Below are 20,946 nucleotides of genomic sequence, written 5' to 3'. Positions count from 1 at the left end.
GCACTATCACATTAATGAAATTATCGTCTTCATGTGCTCATGAGGTAACTGAGTATTAGGTCCCAGTAGAATGTAAACCCTAGGCGAGCAAGGACCTGTTAGAGTTTCACCTGCAGGGCCCTATCATGCCAAGGTGCCCACCGCAGCTGCGAACTCCCAGCGCGCAGGTACCCAACAGAGCGTGCGTGGAGGGCGGGGCACTAGGCGCCTCTGGTCCGCGCAGGCCCCGCCCCTGCCCCGCCCCGCCCCCTCCCCGCCGGGGTAGCCGGCCGGCACCGCTACTCGCAGCTTCCGCCCGGGCGGCGTTGCACCCGTCTTGGCGGCGGGAACTGTAGCGCCCCCCCAGTTTACCGGCCCAGCGCCAGGATGGCCCCCATACTCCCAGAGTCAGTGGAGGAGCTCCGCGCCACTGGCAACCAGAGCTTCCGCAACGGCCAGTTCGCCGAGGCCGCCACACTCTACAGCCGCGCGCTGCGGATGTTGCAGGAACAAGGTGCGACCCCGGCCCCCCGCCCCCCGTTTCTCCGCCAGGCCTGCTCCCCCCTCTCTCCTCCCCCGACCCCAGCTACCCGGACCTCGCTCTGGCCCTCTCGGCCTGGGGCTTCCGTTTACCCCGCGGCTGAGCGGCCCACCGGGTCTTCCCAGCACTTGCCCATTCCTTCTCCCCTCCCCCACCTTGGGCATCCTACGAGAAACTTCCTTGGCCTTTCTTTCCGCTTTTATTATTATTGTAACGTGGCTTTATTATTGGCCCTTTTTTACTTAATGACATAACAGGAACACATTTTCATATTAATAGATCTTTTATCACTTTTTATAGTGGTAAAAAAACGACATCAAACTTACCTTAACCTCTTCTAACATTGTTGTGCAACAGATCTCTGGAACTTTCTCATCTTGCAGCACGGAAACGCCGTACCCACTAAACTCTTGATTTCCCTCTCCGCCCGTGGTATCCACCTTTTTTTCTTTTCTGTGTCAGTGATTTTTTACTACTTTAGGTATTTCAAATGAATAGAGTAATACAATATTTGTCTTTTGTGACCGAATAATATCTTTGACATTATAAACTGTGTTGTAGCATGTGACAGGCTTTCGTTCATTTTTAAGGTTGCCTGATACTCCATCGTGTAGATATACCATATTGTCTTTATCCATTCATCCGTTAATGGACATTTGAATTGTTTTCACCTCTTGGCTATGAAAAACATGAGTGTGCAAGAATCTCCCAAGATCCTGCTTTAATTTCTTTTGAATATATACCCAGAAGTGGGATTGCTGGATTAGATTGTAAGTGTATTTTTAATTTGCAGGAAAGGACGGGGCCTCCCAACTGTTTTCCATAATAATTGTACCATTTTACATTCCCACCCACAGGGCACAATAATTCCAACTGCTCAGCATCCTTACCAACACATTTTATTTTTTCTTCTTTTGATAGTGACCATCCTGATAGATTGCTTGCTTTTTAACTGTCTTGTTGGACCTCATTCTAATATTCAAGCCTCATTCTGATCCCTGAGACAACTCTCATTTTCCTCAACTCTACACTCTTTAATTAACATTTGTTAAGCACCTGTATGTAATGAGTGTATAGTAAGACAGAGAAGGTCTTTTCTTTCAAGGGCCATTCATTCTTGATAATGAGGAGGCCCCAGATGTGATCTTAATTCATTGACTGGGCGATTTTTGCAGAAATACTTGTGGCTAGTCATTTGTTCTGTAAGTGATATTGATGTTTTTGGTCAGTAATGTTTGGGTAACAAGAAACATGGGCTTCCCTGGTGGCTCAGATGGTAAAGAATCTGCCTGCAATGCAGGAGACCCAGGTTCCATCCCTGAGAGAAGATCCCCTGGAATAGGAAATGGCAGCGCATTCCAGTATTCTTGCCTGGAGAGTTCCATGGACAGGAGAGCCTGGTGGGCTACAGTCCATGGGTCTCAAAGAGTCGGACGCAACTGAGCAGCTCACACTTTGGACTTTCAACAAGAAACATATTAGTACATCTCTGGCCAATAATGTGTTAAGCTAGTGAATATTAAACAAGAACTATGTGGAAATGATCTGGGCTGTGAAGAAGACAAATGTGGTGGTGTGGTAAATTTGACTAGGGAGCTCCTTTATGAAGAAATGCAAGGTCAAGGACAACTTCTTTGAAGAAGTGACATTTGAGGTGATACCTTAATGGTCAGAAGAAGCCAGCTGCATGAAATTTTGAGTGCTGAGCACCCCGGGTGAAGACGACCATAATTAACAAAGGCCCCAGACAGCAGTACCCTGGTTTGTTCCAGGACCCAGAGCATAGGGAGCCAATGGAGGGAATAGCAACACTTGATCAGTTACAAAGACAGGCATTTTACACGGTAGTTCATGGGAAGGAGTTTGGATTTTATTCCCTAGTGGGAAGCTGCTGGAGAGTTTTCAACAGAGGAATAACGTGTTTTTACCAGTCCTCCCGGCCTCTGGCTCAGTTCAGCCAACTAAGCCCCCTGTCCAAGGCCTCTCTGAAGTGGCTTATCCCAGAGCCTCAGTAGAGTTCCTTTTCTGTAGTCTCTCTTTCCCATTGCTTTCCTCCCCTCTCTCATTTCCTCGACTAGCATTTGTTGAGTACTTGCTAGACAGGATAGACTTTCTCCCTTTTTTATATCTTCCCACTAACTTAGGGATAAGATGCTTTATAGATGAGGGTTCCAGAAGACTTAAATCCCTTCTTCTGAAGTCAGAGGCAGAATTTGAGCAGGGGTTTCTCCAATTCCCAAGTCCAAGTTTTTACTCATTTTGCTGTACTTCTTCCCAAATCCTCTCCTAATTCCAGTCAATTTTGTTTGAATTTTTGCAGTTTCAAGCCACTCTTTTGCCCCCCGCCCATCTTTTTTTTTCCCTAGAACTTTTCTCTGTAGGCCCACCACCTCATCTCAACTTGGTAAAGTTGCTTTTTTTTTTTTTTTTTGCATCCTACCCCAGCTGCTTGGAAAAACTTGCCTTTTTGTAGGGATTTATTCTAGGCCCCAAGAAGAGCCATGCTGATATCTCTTCTCAGTTTAGCAGGGGACCAGAATTTGGTTCTGATCCTGCTACTAATTTTCTAGGTAATTTATGGGCAAGTTGCTTGATTTCTCTGATCAATTTCCCTGATCTTGAAAGGAGAGCAGGGAGCAACCTAACACAGCCAACCTTCCAGCCAGTCTGTGAAATGATATCTTCATCTGATAGGTAAGCACATGTGATCAGAGGGGATTGAATGACTTGCGCAGGATCACAGGCTGGATTTGGGGGTCTGATGTCCTTTCTGCCGCATCACTGCTGTTTTCTGAGCAACCATGCTCCAGTGACTTGAGATGGGTAGCAAGGTTTGAATACTTGCACTTGCTCCTCAAGAGCCAGGATGTCTTTTACTTATCTCTGTACTTTGCTGTCTCCCTCGGGGTCGGCAACAAAAGGGAAGACAAGATAATTGTATTACGTTTGGTATTGAATGAAGCAGGTTTTGCATCAATGTGGTAACATGATAATTAGCGAAGAAGGCAAGCCGCAGAAGGAGAGAAAATATGATGCCACTTAGGAAAAGTTATTTAAAGGATATTGTGTCTTGCCTGTGAATACCTATGTAATAAAGATGGACACAGATGAGAATGTGACACCCACTTTAGGACTGTGGCAACTTCTGGGGACCTGGGGATGGGGCAGAGGGGAGAGAGTAGGGGTATTGAGTCAGCAAAACCAAAAAGGTGAGAGGACGTCCCCGGTGGTCCGGTGGTTAAGCCTCCCTGCTTCCACTGCAGGGGGCATAGTTTTGATCTGTGGTTGGTATGCAGCCAAAAATAAATGAACAAAAGACCCCCGAAAAGGTGGGAAGTAAATATTAATAGAATGTATGCTGAGTTTAGTGATGGATAGCAAGTATCTATTACACTGTTGTCTATATGTTTTACCATTTTCAAAGGAGAGCTTGTTTTCTATTCTTCTTCTGGGCATGTGCCTGGGGGTGGAATCACTGGGTCAACACTTGATAGTTTCCATGTTTTATTTTCATTATGGCCTCTGCTAGTGGTTGAAAAATTATTTTTGAAAATGAAAATCATCATGGCTGCAATAAAGGACTTGAGCCTGTGAGATTCCTGAGGATAAAGACGATCTTTAGGGAAACGTCTATGATAATTCCCCTCCCTGCTTGATAGCTTGAGCTCTTCCCCTGATTAAGCTCTCTCTAGTCCTGCCAGACTCAGAGGTCTTTTCCCTGGCGAAGTTCTCTCTGATTTGACCAGGTGGAATTAGTCTGTTTTTTGTGTCCCCACAACACTTATTCAGTCCTTTATGATAGCATTTATCAGATTTTTGTTTCCTTTTTTTTTCTTTTATTGGCTTTACGTGCTTCTTGTAATAAAATTAACATATACACACACCCCCAAGTAGTTACACCATGGATTTCTTTGAGCTATTTCATTTTGATCTCTGGCCTGGTACCAAGTTAGTGCAGGACTGAGTAGATGAGCAGATGCTTGGTCCCTGTGGATAGCAGGAAGCTTGGTGTTCTTGCTCCCTTGCTAGCCCATCAGACCAACATGCATGATGGGGTTACAGTCATCTCTGCTGCCCTTTACTAAACCCCAGAGAGCTCAAGGTGTGGAATGCGCCCCCGATGTCCCAAGGCATCCATCTCCCAGCCTGTTAATCGTGCATTTTCTGCTTCCACCCGAGGCAGGTTCTTCGGACCCAGAAAAAGAAAGTGTTCTCTACTCTAACCGAGCAGCCTGCCACCTGAAGGACGGGAACTGCACCGACTGCATCAAGGACTGCACTTCGTGAGCCGGCAGGGCTGCACCTGGGGTGCCCGGGGCTCGGGAGAGGAGACCGGCCTTCTCTGGCCCCACTAATTATCTATAATGTTAGGAAGTGTCACTCAGGGTCAGCCGGTCACTGAAAATAGGAAGCTGTCCTTGGTCCTTGTGGCCCCTGACTTGTGTCCTTGGAGCCTCATCTCTGCTGCTGAAAGGAATAGGGTGGACAGTTAGAGGAAGGCCTTTAGTCTTTGTGAGATGTAGAACCTGGGCATGACCTAGAGTTGCAGACCAGTGACTGGCTTGCTCAGGTTTTTTTCTGGGACGGACGTGGGTGAGAGAAGGAGGGAGGGAGAGAGAGAGGGATGATGGTTAATAGATAGCCTCGAAAGGAGAAAATGGTATCCATCAATGACCAGGTATAGAGGATGTTAAACCATTTCTCATGCTTCTTTTTGAAGCCAGTCTGAGGTTGCCTTCATGGTCATCACTGAACTCACACTTGCATCTGATGTGTCCTCAGGAATCTGATACCCTGGGACATCGCCTTAGCTTTGGGCCCTGGTGGTGGGTGGGAAAGGAGGAGAGAGGTGAGCACGCTCGTGGAGCTGGGCTCTGTTGGTTTGTGCCAGGCCATGTGCTAGGTCTCCTTTGTGAAGCACTCATGAGTGCTCTGTGGGGTAAGTTTGCCACCCTGCCCAGGCTGGCACTGGATTGTGGAGGATTGAGGTGGTCAAGTGATGTAGCTGGGGTCTCATGGTTAGTGGCAGAGGTGGAGTTCTGACTCCAAAGCCTGTTTGTTATTCCCACTCGGCCACACTCTGTAGAAAGGAAAACAGAGAAGCATGAAAGCTATGAGGCACTTATTCTTGATTTCAGAGGGATCGCAACTATGAAAATTGATGCACACACACACACACATTTCCCGGGAGTAGTGGTCCTCTGCCCTCCTTCCCTCCTCCACTTCAGTCTAAGTTGAAAAGTCCCTTTTCTGAGATTTGACAGCCTTCGAAGCTTCCATGCATTGAATGCTGCTGATGACCCAGACCGGAAGGAGCTGTGGGGGCGTGGGGGGAGGGAGCTCTGGGGACTCAGCAGCCTGGTGACATCTCTGCCTCATGTCCTAGAGCACTGGCCCTGGTTCCCTTCAGCATGAAGCCCCTGCTGCGGCGAGCGTCAGCCTACGAGGCCCTGGAGAAGTACCCCCTGGCCTACGTGGACTACGTGACCGTGCTGCAGATCGATGACAGCGTGACGTCAGCCTTGGAAGGCAGCAGCAGGTGAGCTCGGGTCACTGCGGGCCATCTCTCCGGGATGTCCTGTCCTATCCTCTCCGATTGCCTTGGAACCTTGGCTTTGCACGTCCTCTGGGGCGAACCCTGTGTTTTAGGCTCAGAAACTTCTAATGAGCACGGGCAAAAAGTGTGGGAGGATGATCTGCTGTCGTATTTTAGCAGGTTTTTAAGGAGTCAGAACTACTGAGTTTGTGGGGTTTTTGATTTTTTGTTATTGTTGTTTTGCCTGGATGCTCAGATACATTCACACAATAATACTTATTTGAGCTCTGTCTAAGCCAGGTTCATTGGGAAATACTGAAATAAAAAAGAGATACAGACCCCACTTGCTTCGGAGAGCTTCCTGGAGTGGGGAAAGGAAGACACAGTGCAGCGGCTGTGACCCCGGGCAATAGGGCTGTCGTTAGTGGATGTGGTTCAGTGTGTTATACTGTGACCCCTTCACAAGGCCCCTCAGGTGAAATTCTTCCTGGTCTCTTGAGCAGTTGTCTTTAATCTCAGGATGCCCTCATTTGGGTAACTGATCACATTTCCCCTCTTTGCCTGGTATCTGTTCAGCGCATCGTTTCTGGCTTGACTTATTTTCTCTGTGCTTCCTCTGAGTATCATTCAACAAAATATGCCATTTCTCTGCCAGACTTTGCACTCAGGCTCGGGCTGAGGAGGAGATAGACCTCTTCCCACCCTCGAAGAGCTCCCAGTCTCCTGGAGAACAGCAGTCATTCACAGGCAGACTTGGGCAACGTGATGAGGGCTGTGGCGGCAGGTACCTGACAGCCAGCGGGGGGGCCAGAGAGGGCTTTTCGCAGGAGGTGAGCCGAGACAGAAATGCCTAGCTGTCTGGGCCAGGGACCAGCAAGGGGCCTGGGCGGCACGTGCACCATGAGTGAGTCAAGGTGTCAGAGGAGTGGTGAGAAGCCCACTGCTCGTGGTGCAGCAGGCGAGGCGCTCGGATAAGGACGGGCGATGAGGCCCAGGGCTTGGACTTAATCCAAACAGCGAGGCATCGTGAAAGGGTCTGCAGCAGGGGAGGCAGCCTGAGCAGATTTGAGAGAAAAGCTGACTGGCTCCCTGCCGTGTTGACCATGAAGGAAAAGAGAATAGGAAGGGGGTGGGCGGTAATCCAAAAGAGAACAGTGGAAAGGGACCAATTCAGGGGGCATCTAGGCAGTATTTCAACAAGTTCTGGTGGTTGGAGGGTGGGGAGAAGGGAAGAACAGAAGAGGTGTCCAGGTGGTCGACACGCCGAGGTGGCGGCGACCATGGGGCCGGAGACTAGAAATGCAAGGAAGCCGGCTGGGTGTTTACACGCCTTTGGAGCAAAGGAGAAAAGTACAGGTTGAACATAGAGATTTGAAGGTCATCAACCTAGAGATGGCTTGAGGTTCTGGGAGAAAAATGGAGTAGCACTGGGAGTGGGGGGAGCGGGGGAGTTTTGAGGAATCCCGACATTTGAGGGGCACAGCCACCTGTGCAGCGGGAGGAGGCTTAGAGCGTTAGTGTCACAGAGGCAGGAGTGTTTCCAGAAGGATGGAGACGTCATTCATATCAGGTGTTGCAGTCAGCTTAAGTCCACTAAGGGTCTCAGAATGAAGTCACTGGTGACTCCGATGGAGTCAGTCCACTGGGGTCAGAAGCAGGTGGCAGTGGATTAAAGGAATGTGGCTGTGAAGGGGCAGAGGGCTGTGCAGGAAGAAGGAGTTTGGTGCTGGTAGCTGGAGTCAGTAGAGAGAAAGGATCCAGGTGTGGGAGAGGGTGGTGCTGGCCGAGGGTGGCCCGAGAGAGGCCGGGATCAGTGGATCCCGAGTGCAGGTGGAGGGGTTGGCCTTGTCACGTCTTCTGTAACGATAGAGAAGTGGGAAGTGTGCCCAGGCAGGGAGGTTTGTGTTCAGGGTGTGAGGAAGTCCAAGGAGGAAGGTTAAGGAGCATCGGATGGAGGAAGGTAGAGGTTTGAAGTAGGTTTGGGACGAAAAGGAAAACAGCTCTGGGGGCTGAGGCAGAGACCGTGAGTTTGTAGTGATAGCAGTCTGAGAGCTCTTCCTTGTAGTAACACAGGGACATGGTTGTAGGAGCAGAAGTTACCGTTGGCTTCATCTGCTCACTCAGTACATACCTCTGGGTCCCGCTGGGTGCCAGGTGCTATGCTGAGTGCTGGAGATCAGTTAACAAAACCAGCATGTTCCCTGAGCCTAGAAGCGGAGAGTGGGGAGTGGAGGGGTTTGTACCTGGGTGGGGTGGGGAGGAGAAAGACTTGAATATGAAAATCGAGAGAGGGGTGGTGGCACATGGTAAGGATGGAGGGGTGGGAGGGGTCTGGGTCTCAGGCCCTGCCAGCCTAATGCAGTGGGAACCACTGAAAGGTTTTAAATTTTGAGAATGACATAGGATTTACATTTAAAAATCTCTGAGCATTAATCAGATGTCAGGTGTTTCCATGGCCTTGTAAATAGATATGTCATCATTGTTGTTTTGTCGCTAAGTCATGTCCAACTCTTTTGCGACCCCATGGCCTATAGCCCGCCGGGATCCTGTCCATAGGATTTCCCAGGTGAGGGTACTAGAGTGGGTTGCCATTTCCTTCACCAAGAGATCTTCCCAGCCTAGGGGTCAAACCTGTGGTCTCCTGCATTAACAGGCAGATTCTTTACCACTGAGCCACCAGGGAAGCTCAAATAGATTAAGAAAACATAAGATGTGGGAAGGAGGTTCAGGAGAGAGGGGACCTATGTATACCTATGGCTAATTCTTGTTGATACATGACAGAAATCAAACCAATATTGTAAAGCAATCCAATCAATTAAAAATAAATATAATTTCTTAAAAAAGAAAATATGGGGTCCATTCTTGGGGACATGTGTGGTTCCTCAGGGGTAAGGTTTAATTACCTTAACAAGCACCAGATCCCTCTCCTCGAAGTTAACAGTGTGAACAGTCAAGGGCTAGGCAGGGAGGGAGTGTCATGGTGGCTGACCCCTGAAAAGACCTTATGGGTGGCAGGTTCCTGTTCCTCTCCTACTGCGAGTCAGAAGGGTACACAGTGATGGTTCAAACCAGGGGAAGATGATAACTGACTCTTGTACACCTCCTTTGGGCTTATGAGAGAAAGAATACCTTTTTGACCCAGCTGGAAACCTTTCTGTCATCCCGCCTGCCTTTCCAGAATGACCAGAACTCTCATGGACTCCTTTGGGCCTGAGTGGCGCCTGAAGCTGCCCTCTATTCCCTTGGTGCCTGTTTCATCTCAGAAGAGGTGGGAGTGTCTGCCTTTGGAAAACCACAAAGAGACATCTAAAAGCAAATCCAAAGAAACCACAACCGCGAAGAGCAGAGGTAAGCGGTGACTTCCTACCCAGAGAGAGTTGCAGTCTCCCCAGAGCCACGTTCCTTAGAGTAATCCTATAAAAACTGCCCTCCTTTAAGATGAGTTATTTTTAAAGTCCTATAAACAAAGTAAAAAAAACAAGAAGCCGTAACCCCTTAGGGCCTGTCTCCTCAGCACTACAGTGGGCAGTGAGAAAGCCAACCCCACAGGTGTAAGGGTAAGGTGAGGTGAGGACCAGTGAACTCCCAGCCTGGCACACCCAGTTATCTGGTGTTAGTTCCCTTCTCATTCCTTTGGCAGCATTTGGGATGTATCATTTAGGATGTTTTAGGTTGCAGGAACAGAAAACTCCCATGTGGTAAAAATAATAAAAAGAACGTATTGGCTCATATAACAAAAAGGGCCTTCCGGCAAGGCTTGCTCCAGCAGCTCACTGCAGCGTCAGGCTCCATTTCTCTGTCCTCCTCTCGACTCTGTTCTCTACGATGTGTCAGCTGTGTCTTCAGGCAGCCTTCCCTCCTCAGTACAGTAGCAGTAGCAGTTCTATGCCTCACATCTGCATGCCGTGCCTCATGACCAAGAGGGAGAGAAAGTTGTTTTTCTGATCGCTCCCTAAGAAAGAGAGGGTTTCTTCCCCTAAAATCCCTGGCTCATCTTTTCTTAATACAGTCTAGCCTATAAACACAGGCCATTCGCTTAACTAGTCCCTGTGACCAGGGCCTGAGATTTTGTGACGAGCTCGGCCTAACACCATCTGCTCCATCTCCATAGCCAGAGGAATTCACATAATTATTAGTCTCTGGAAGGGAATGAACAAGGGAGGAGAGATCAAGGCCAGGTAGCCCCAGACAGGAGACCTCAGCTCTCTGAAACAGAGAGGACCTTCCCTGGGCAGGGGTGACTGGAAGCTTATGAGGCTCCAGGGGAGTTCTCCCAGCCCAGCGGGCTAGGTATTGAGGATGGGAGGCTTGGGGGGGCAGGGCTGCAGCCTGGCCTTGGGTGTACAGGGGGACAGGGATTCTCCCCTTCCCAAGAGGAAGCCTGTCTGGCCATGGGCAGCATTCACTCCCTAGAATGAGAACATGAGCCACTAATGAACTTGATGGCTTCAGTGCGCCTCCTATTTATTTCACTGTTTTGAAGTCACAGCCATGTGTGGCCTGGAGAGGCCTTCTCAGAAAGGTCCCAGCCCAGTGAGAGACTGAGACACGTAAACGGTGATTTAAAACACAGGAGGAAGAATGGGTGCTTTAGAGCCTCTAATGTTTGAGGAATTCAAATTGGGAACTGATACCAGGATGCTGGGGGAAGTTGGGAAAAGTCTCATGGAGGTGCAGGTTGAGCTGGACCTTAAAAAGTGAGTTCTTCAGGTGAGAAGGGAAGGGAGTTTTCAGCTGAGACAGTGGAAGGAGTTAGAGAATGAGGTAGTGGGGGTATCACATGGTGCAGCGTAGGGTGCCTTGCAGAGTCAAGGTGAAGCTGAGGAGGTGATGCTGTGTACATTGCAACCCACTGGCTCTGCTTCTAGAAAACCTCATGCATGTGCCCACAAAGAGATGGATACAGGGTGTTCAGAGCAGAAACTTGGTAAGAGCAAAAAGCAAAGGAACCCAAGTCCCTATAAACAGAACAGATGAAACCATTGCATTGCAGCAGGAAGAGTAAGAGTGAAGCAGCTATGGGTGTGAAAATCCCAGGGATGTAATCTTGAGGGGAAAAAGACGACCAGGTCATAGTAGGATACATAGGATTACGTATTCCTTTATTTGAAGTTCTTAAAGTCAACAGTAAAGTTTCTAGATACTGTCATATATAGTTAAAGTAACCCATAAAAGGGGAGGGGGGTGGTCTCATTGTTTGGCAGAAACCAACACAACGTTGTAAAACAATTATCCTCTAATTAAAAATTTTTAAAAGAACACGGTGGGGGGCACAGAATTGAGGAAAATGGTTTCCTCTAGGGGTGGATTGACCGGGGTGGGGGGGGTGTGGAGAGGCACATAGGACTTCAAAGTTCTTAGTAAACGTTCTGTTTCTTAAGATGAGGGATGAGTTGGAGGGTATTAGTTTTATTCCTAGAACCTTACCCTTGTCGTAAATATTCAGTGTTTTATGAAGAAAGTTTTTAAAAATTGACAAAGTAGATGATACGGGAGCTGAGGCTGGAGTAATTCATCAGGGCCGTGCAGGGAGGTGAAGCCCCAGGGCTCCGTGGAGCAATTTGAATCTCGCCTTGTTCTCGTTCTGTCTCCTGGAGGCTGGGACAGAGCTCAGCTGTTGGGTCGGGGAGAACACCGCCAGACCAGAACAGCTGAGGAGTAGGGGCTCCCCTGCCCTTTCCTGCAAGCCCAAGAGCTCCACTCTTCTCTTTTGTTTAACCAGATGCTTGTTTATTTAAATACTTCCACATTTACTCACCTGCTTTAAGTTTATACGGTGCTCTACACTTTCTCCTGCTTTCTCCCCATTTCATCCTGACAGTAGCCCAGGGTGGAGTAGGTATTGCCCCACACGTGTCGGTGAGCAAACTGAGGTCCAGAGGCATTAGGTCCCACAAGACTTCCAGCTCCTGAGCGGCAATGCCGAGGCCACAACCTGGGTTACTTTCTACTGCGTATATATCATTGTGTGTGCAGAAGTTTATCTACATCAGGAGCCCCCAACCTCTTCTGAATGAAAAACTGTGTTTTTCCCAGAAGCCGTTGCTCGCGGGAACTCCTGACTCAGGAAGGGTGCTTTGCACAGTGCAGGAGACCTCGGGGGACGGAGCGCTGTAGACGGCTTAGAAGAGGCGCTGCCCAAGAGAGCTCCGCAGGCTGAGCTGGGCACCCGCTCCATGGTTTTTTCCTCTTCTGAATTTGTATCTAGTGCCTTCTGCTGGGGATGTGGAGAGAGCCAGAGCTCTGAAGGAGGAAGGCAATGAGCTTGTAAAGAAGGGGAACCATAAGCAAGCGATTGAGAAGTACAGTGAGAGCCTCTGGTTTAGTAACTTGGAATCCGCCACGTACAGCAACAGGTACCTTCCACACGGCTGCCTGGGGGATCTCAGGACGCCGGACCTTCTCCCGCAGCCCTCTCTGTACTGTGACCGGCTCTGCATCCTGGCGTTTAGTCAGTACAGGCAGACCTCGGAGCTGTCTCAGGTCAGCTCCAGACCACCGCAGTAAAGCGGGTATCGGGAGAGAGGGAGTCACACAAGTTCTAGGGTTTCCCTGTGCATAGAAGAGTTGTGTTTACACTCTCCTGTAGTCTGTTAAATGTGCAGTAGCGTCATGTCTAAAAAAAAACAACGTACATACCTTAATTTAAAAATACTTAATGGCTACAAATTGCCAACCCCCAGTCGTCATCGTCACATCAAAAATCACTGATCACAGATCACTGTAACTAGTATACTAATAATGAAATAGTTTGAAATATTGTGAGAATGACCAAAATGTGAAACAGGTACAAAGTGAGCAAAGCTGCTGGAAAAATAGCACCCATAGATAGACTTGCTCGATGTAGGGTTGCCACAAATCTTCAGTTTTGGTGTCTTCAAAGTATCTGTGAGGCACAGTAAAATGAGGTATGGCTGTATGTTACATCTCAGAACGTGTGTTCACATTCCCTTTGGTCACCATGAGATGGGCATTGCCAGTGGCATTCACTCTCTTAAACGGGTAGAAACTGGGGTTTCCCACAGGGAGCCTGGGCTTTGTTTAAGCCCATTCCAGAAGTTTCATTGACCAGGTAAGCATAGGATGTAAGTAAATGCTCTGGGCTTGCTGTGCAAACACAGCCCCAACACAAGTCTCAAAGCCTCTGCGCCTTCCCTGACTCTCACCCCATGGCTTCTCTAAGACCCACTGGTTATAAATTCTGCCAGTCTGTCTGTGAGCACCAGGGTAGAACCCAGGTAGAACCTGACCTGAGCAAGAGAGAGGGTCTAGTTGAGCCTGAGGTGTCGGACTTGTGGGGCTGATCCTGAGCTGTCGCCAGTGGTCAGTGATCCTTTCCACCAGCAGTGAGGGCCTGGGAGCCAGGGCAGCATCCCTTCATCGTGTGTGAGGACCTGCTCTGCAACAGCCCACAAAGGCTTTGGTAGTGGGTGCTCTTCCTGTCTTAATGTCAAGTAAACCAAGGCTCAGATGGTAGGGCTTTGCCTCAGCTCACCCAGCCAGTAAAGGGCGGAGATAGAATTGGAACCTGGCTCCAGTGAGATCTGTTCGTTTTACTGTCAGAGGCTTAAAACATTCAGGCAGGGCCCAGATCTGCTCTAAACATTTCCTATAAAACATGAATAAATCTTGTGAGTCTGTTTTCCCTTCCCGGCCAACATACTCTCATTACTCTTAAGTTCAGAGATCTTGGATCTCCTGTAGGCTCACTGCTCCTTATCCGGAACTCTTGGGATAAAATGTGTTTCAGATTTTAGAAAGGGATGATAGTGCATACAATGAGTTGTCTAACACTCCAGCAGTGTCTGGGCAACTTGCTGAAGTTAATCAGTAGCATTTCTGCAGTGAAATGTGGAAATTCCACGATCACACAGAATAGTATCGAGAAGGACGAAGCAGCCTCATGTCACTTGAGGTCGTTTTTTTTGGCCAAATGATTTAAAAAGGGAACCTTTAGTTTCACAGCTTGGATTTTGGCCTTTGGGACCTGTGGTTTTATTGGCTGATTGGACCTGAGGGTGCCTCAGTCAGCCAGTTGCACTTGGGATCAAGGAGCCCATTTGTGCATGTTCGTGCAGGAGCGTCTTCTAACTCCTTTTTCTGTGGACTCTGTCCTTGCTCACCTCATGTTGCTGGAGATCTCTGTTAACCCATTTTCCTGGGTTTTTACCACATTCAGGACAGTGTTTTGTTTAAATACTGGTTTTCATGCAAATGTGTCCATGCCACACCATTTTAACTACTATCGCTTTGTAATATATCTTGTAGGGCTGATCTCTTCATTATTCTTCTTAACCAGAGCATCGCTCACAATTTTGATCTTCTAGCTCAGCCTTGGGCTCACTGATAAATTTCAGTCCATTGAGCTTTTGGTTGTAATTACATTGATTTTATAAATTTAGAAGACTGAATTAAAGACTGAACCTGTTACAAAACTGAATTTTCTATCCACGTGGTTGAATATATTGCATTCCAGATGCCATTTTAACGCTCCACTTCGTGCATATGCATCTGTATGGTGTGTCATCTTAAGACTTCAGTTCTGTCTGTGCATTGACATCTCAGTGGGTATCACCATCAGGTACTTCGCACCTACAGTTTGCCAGGTCCTAAATGGACCTCCAGAAGAGTCTTATTGAGTACTCACAGCAATTCTTCAGGTTAGGTCATGGTCCCATTTTACCTAAGAAAACGGGCTGAAGATGAAAGTTTGGGTTCCTTTTCACTCATTCATCTTGTCTCTCAGACTCCTACTTTGTAATGAAAACCCTTCTCATTGGATACAGAATATTCATTTTACCAAAAGCCACGGGTGATTATTTTATGGGCCAAAATTACACATTTTTAACACCTTAAATGTGATCTTTGGCATTCATATGTAATCATTTTCCTTATAACAGTTACATTCAGACGTCACCAAATAGTACCTAATGCTTACACTGTGCTTTTTCTACTTCCCAGAAACTTGGCTTATTCTTTAAATTGCTAGAGTCCATTGGGAGAACACTTCAGTTTCCTTAGAATTCTTGTGTGTTCAAATTAAGATCAGGGCCTACTGTTCTAAGACTTAGTGGCCTACAACAGCCATTTTGTTTTGCTCATGATTTGTGAACCAGGAGTTCAGGAAAGGCAGTTCTTCGACTCAGGGTCTCATTCAGGGTCAGCAATGGGGTGCTGGGACTGGAGTCATTTAAAGGCTTCTCCTCAGCTTCCCTGGTGGCTCAGACCGTAAGGAATCTGCCTGCAATGCAGAAAACATGGGTTCGATCCCTGGCTTGAGAAGATCCCCTAGAGAAGGGCTTGGCAAACCCATTCCAGTATTCTTGCCTGGAGAGCTCCCATGGCAGAGGAGACTGGTGGGCTGCAGTCCATGGGGTCGCAGAGACTCGGAGACGGCTGAGCGGCTCAGCACAGCACAGAGGTTTCTCCTGCATATCTAGCACCAGGCTTGGGATGACTGACCTGGCTGGGAAGGGAACTGAGAGAGCAAGCTGGAGACTCTGTTCCTCCTCTCCTGGCAGTCTGTTCAGCTGTGCCAGCTTGAGCTTCCTCACAGCGTGGTGGCCTCTGGGTAGTTGGCTTCTCACAGGGGCAGCTAAAGGCTCCAAGAGCAAGTGTTCCCGGAGCGCGGGCAGAGCTCCAGGACCTCTGAGGCCTAGTCTTGGGACGCACACTGTGTCCTTTCCTCTGCTCTGCTGGCCAGAGCAGTCACAGAACCGGCCTAAATTCAAGAAGAGAGTGTTGATTCATAGCACCCCTTCTGTGGGAAGAATGCCACACAATTTGTGCTGCTTTTATTTAGTTTTTATTTATTTATTTATTTGGCTACACCAGGTCCTAGTTGTGGCATGTGAGGTCTAGTTCCCTAATCAAGGACTGAACCCTGGTCCCCTGAGTTGGAAATGCGGCATCCTAGCCACTGGATCAGCAGAGAAATCCCTGTGTCTGCTTTAAAATTGATACAAGGAGAAGCTTTTTCTAAGTTAATTTTTAAGTTTCATGCAGTCTTAATGAAAATACTAGAATTTTTTTTTTTACATTCTTGGTAATAATTCCATGAGGAAAAGAATAATAACATAGAATTTAGTACATGATAAATTATGGGGAAAGGGAGAAATTATCCAATAAATGGTGTTGGATTGGCTGGAAAGAATTAAAAAGAAACTTGAACCTCCATCCTTACTCCTTATTTTAAAATAAAATCTAAATGGATCAGTTTCAAATGGAAGAAGTGAAACCATTAAGTTCTAAAAGAACATGTGGATTAATTATCTTGCAGTGGGGAAGGTATTGGTGGAGGGGGACCCACAGAAGTCATTAAATAAGTTGGATAAGTTTTATTTCATTAGATTTTAAAATCTTCTGTAAAGATGCTCAGTTTGGGGGCTTCCCTGGTGGTCCAGTGGGTAGGACTCCATGCTCCCAATGCCAGGGGCGTAGGTTCAATTCCTAGTTAGGGAACTGGATTCTGTGTGCCACAGCTGGGACCTAGCACGGCCAAAATAAATAAAAAATAAAAAAGTATTTAGCTTTACCTGTATTTAAAGCAACTACATTAAAACAGACACTGTTTTCTTCTATACTGGCAGAAGTTAAAGGCTGAGCCCCAGGGTTGGTACAGTTCCAGGAAAATGGGTTCTGTTAGTAACTGTTTTTAAGTACAATTGATCCTTGAAAAAGTCGGCTGTCAGGAGCACTGACCCTCCTCGCCGTCAAAAAATCTCTATATAGTTTACAGTCGACCTCTCATACCTGCAATTCTGCCACATTCACGGAGTCAACCAAATGCAGATGATGTAATACTGCAGTATTTGTTACTGAAAAAAAATTCTGCACATAAGTAGACCTGCACAGTTCAAACCTGTGTTGCTAAGATCGGCTGCTTTATTTGGGAAGCATTTTGGTAATAGTCAAAATTTCAAATGCATGTACCTTTTGATGTAGCAGTCTCTCCTGAGACTGATGTACAAGGATGTTCATAGCAGCATCATTTATTATTAACTGGAAATAGTGAAATATGTCTCCTGATAAGGAGTTAATAAATTAGGATACAGACAAGTGAATATTCCATAGCCACTGAAAACAGTGTCTGTTTCATTTTTTAGTCACTGGGGAAGAGGACTAGAATTGAATAAGAAAGATGTACACAAATATGTACCTCTCCCTCACCGATGCAGAATGTAAGAATGATGCAAAATATAGGTTGGAAGAATTGTATATCAAACACCCATATACTTCCCAATTAAATTTATAAACACTTATAGAAACAGCTATAACTTCAGTTAAAAACAGTGTTGTGTAACACTGTTAGACACCTATCACAACAGTTTGGTTGGTCACTATGGCCATCTATTGATCCATCTTCTTTACATTTCACCCCTAACATGTCAGTGTGTGCATGTACAGCCTAGTATTTATGTGACTTTCCTGGTGGCTCAGATGGTAAAGAATCTGCCTGCAATGCAGAAGACCCAGGTTCAGTCCTTGGGTTGGGAAGATCCTTTGGAGAAGGGAATGGCAACCCACTCTAGGCAAGAAAATTCCATGGACAGAGGAGCCTGGCAGGTATAGTCCATGGGGTCACAAAGAGTCGGACATGGTTGAGCAACTAACACTTTCATTTATGTGTTTTTTTCTTAAAGTAGATAATTTTTTGTCAAGGGGAAGGTTTCCAGAAACCTTTTCCTGCTTGAAAGAGTTAAGTGTGGGAGCATGAGGTGGACGATAGCTCTGAACACAGTCAGGATCACAAGTTGTTCAAACCCGGATCAAGTCCCGGGTCTGCACATGAGTAGTGGAGGAAGCCGGGGAGTCGCGTCACACCTCTGAGCCGTAGTCCTCTGTAAAAGCGGGCTGGGTGGCTGTGAGAACTGAGGAAGGTGAGAAGCACCCAGCATAAAGCGTTCAGGGCGCTCCTCGGAGTTAGTGGCCCTGAGGGAGCAGCTGATAGCCCGGTCTTTCCCCGCAGGGCGCTCTGCCATCTGCAGCTGAAGCAGTTCCAGGAGGCGGTGAAGGACTGCACAGAAGCCCTCAGGCTGGACGGAAAGAACGTGAAGGCGTTCTACCGCCGGGCTCAAGCCTACAAGGCTCTCAAGGTAAAGAGATTCTGTCCAGAGGCACCAAAGAGCCACAGCCAATCGTGCCCTTGGTGGCACTTCCAGAGCATGGTCCAGGTGAGGGGGGGCCTGCCACGTCCCTCCTCGTCCAGGGGCCCCAGGTGCTCCTGACAGGCCTCCAGCCTGGGATGCAGAAAGCCAGCTCGGCAGCGGTCCCCACCCCTGCCTGTTCTCCTGGGGCCCGGGCTCCGTCCCGCAGCCTCTGTCTCCTCCAGGACTGCAGGTGCCCGCAGCCTCTCTCTCCTCTCAGGACCGTAGGTCCCCACAGCCTCTCTGTCCTCTCAGGACCGCAGGTCCCACAGCCTCTCTCTCCTCTCAGGACCGCAGGTCCCACAGCCTCTGTCTCCTCTCAGGACCGCAGGTCCCACAGCCTCTGTCTCCTCCAGGACCGCAGGTCCCACAGCCTCTCTGTCCTCTCAGAACTGCAGGTCCCACAGCCTCTGTCTCCTCCAGGACTGCAGGTCCCACAGCCTCTCTGTCCTCTCAGAACTGCAGGTCCCACAGCCTCTGTCTCCTCCAGGACTGCAGGTCCCACAGCCTCTCTGTCCTCTCAGAACTGTAGGTCCCACAGCCTCTGTCTCCTCTCAGGACCGCAGGTCCCACAGCCTCTCTCTCCTCTCAGGACCGCAGGTCCCACAGCCTCTGTCTCCTCCAGGACTGCAGGTCCCACAGCCTCTCTGTCCTCTCAGAACTGCAGTCCCACAGCCTCTGTCTCCTCCAGGACTGCCAGGTCCCCACAGCCTCTCTGCCTCTCAGAACTGTAGGTCCCACAGCCTCTGTCTCCTCTCAGGACCGCAGGTCCCACAGCCTCTCTCTCCTCTCAGGACCGCAGGTCCCACAGCCTCTGTCTCCTCCAGGACTGCAGGTCCCACAGCCTCTCTGTCCTCTCAGAACTGCAGGTCCCACAGCCTCTGTCTCCTCTCAGGACCCCAGGTCCCACAGCCTCTCTGTCCTCTCAGAACTGCAGGTCCCACAGCCTCTGTCTCCTCCAGGACTGCAGGTCCCACAGCCTCTCTGTCCTCTCAGAACTGCAGGTCCCACAGCCTCTGTCTCCTCCAGGACCGCAGGTCCCACAGCCTCTCTGTCCTCTCAGGACCGAAGGTCCCACAGCCTCTCTGTCCTCTCAGGACCGCAGGTCCCACAGCCTCTCTGTCCTCTCAGGACTAAAGGTCCCACAGCCTCTCTGTCCTCTCAGGACTAAAGGTCCCCGCAGCCTCTATCCTCTCAGGACTGCAGGTCCTCACAAGCTGTCTCTCCTCTCAGGACTTCAGATCCAGCTTTGCAGACATCGACAGCCTCCTGGAGATAGAGCCTAGGAACGGCCCTGCACGGAAGTTGCGGCAGGAGGTTAACCGGAGCTTAAACTAAAATCCCAGAAGGGCAGCAGGACACTTGTCTGCCTGAGCACCTTCTTTGCCTGCTCCCGGGACCTGGCGGGCCCCCGAGTGGGCTCCAAAGCCGCCGCGTCTGCCCCTCAGAGACGTGATGGCCTCCCACCCCTCAGGAGGCTCCGCCCGTTCACGTTAAGCTCAGTGTAGTCAGAAACCAGACGTTTTGTTGGGAAAGTCTCCCCCTGTTCTGCACACCGTGTGGTGACAGGTGCTCGGCCTGGTCTCGGCCCAGCATGCTCCAGCCCCAGTGCTGCCCTTCAGCATCACCAGGTCCTCTCACCCCCGTCCATCTGGGCGCTCAGAAAGCTGACAGTCCCATGGGACACAGGCCGGTGGGGGGAGAAGGACTGGAAAACCCTGGCCCGCCTACACCCACGGCAGCCAGTTGAGCTGGTTCTCCAAGGCTGCCGACCCCTCCCCTGTCCTTGGCACAGCGCTGCGTGTTCTGAGCCCCAGTGCCTTTTGGCCGAGCCTCCTATGACAGGGACGCAGAACCTGTCCCCTGGCCGGCGTTTGTGGCTCTGTGCTGCTGTTGCCCACATAAAGATACCTAAGTTCTTTCAAGAGCCCAGAGGTGTGGCTGCTGCTCCTGAGGGTGGAATGGGGAGAAACCTCCTTGAAATTTGTGTCCTTCCCTTCCCAGCAGGGACTTGCCTTTTGACTTCCACAGTGCCCCCCCTAGGCTAGCCCCCACTAGCCTTCTTAGTTCTTTGTAATACGTTGAAGTTAATTTGAACTGAACAGACTGACTTTTGTTGAACTGCAAGTTTAAGCAACTGCATTAACGTCATCTATGTGAATGTCTGTTGTACTTTCATTTATGGTTCTTCAGCTTTGGTTCACTTTGGAACTTTGCAATAATAAAAAACTGGTTATGGTGCACTCATCCTTTCCTTGATCACATTTACTGGCATGTGTCTGCATGGGCCAGGCCCTACACACAGTGCTGGGGAAACAGCAGTGAATGAACTGACAGGGTCCCTGCGCTCAGAAAGTGACGGTCCCATCGGACACACAGTGAAACCCCAGCGGCTTTAGTGTTGTAAAGGAGCAGTCACACTTCCCCCCCAACCAGGGAGATTCGACCCTGTGGAGAAAAAGGAGTCTCTGAGGAAGTCAAGTTTGAATTGAGTTCTAACATGGGGGTGGGGAGGGTCAGTGGGTGAAGAGGGGAGGGAAGAGCCGCCCAGGCAGATGAACGGCATTGCTGAAGGCCTTGGCTGGGAGGACGGCCGGCAGTCTCTCAGCCTCACAAAGCGTGGTGTGGGTGAGGCTGGGAGGGCCTGAGGACCAGCCTGAATGAAGGGCTCCCGTCCACCATCTGTCTTCCCGGGCTTGTCCTGTCTTCAGTTAAATCATTTCCATCTTAATGGAGACATCGTG

The 20,946-nt window shown here is 49.0% G+C and overlaps 1 protein-coding gene across 1 annotated transcript; it reads left to right on the top strand.

Moving 5' to 3' along the window:
* The first annotated feature begins 245 nt into the window (after positions 1-245).
* On the top strand, positions 246-20,445 carry TOMM34 (translocase of outer mitochondrial membrane 34). Its single transcript, XM_043478732.1, has 7 exons — positions 246-493; positions 4,704-4,803; positions 5,907-6,059; positions 9,235-9,404; positions 12,265-12,412; positions 18,025-18,151; positions 19,436-20,445. Exons 1-7 carry the CDS (start codon positions 367-369, stop codon positions 19,538-19,540), a joined length of 930 nt encoding a protein of 309 aa, XP_043334667.1. The 5' UTR covers positions 246-366; the 3' UTR covers positions 19,541-20,445.
* The last annotated feature ends 501 nt before the right edge of the window (positions 20,446-20,946 follow it).

The sequence above is a fragment of the Cervus canadensis genome, chromosome 10, assembly GCF_019320065.1.
Source record: "Cervus canadensis isolate Bull #8, Minnesota chromosome 10, ASM1932006v1, whole genome shotgun sequence".
NCBI lineage: Eukaryota > Metazoa > Chordata > Mammalia > Artiodactyla > Cervidae > Cervus > Cervus canadensis.
Note: the sequence above shows the minus strand (reverse complement) of the source record. Positions and strands in the feature narration are given on the sequence as shown.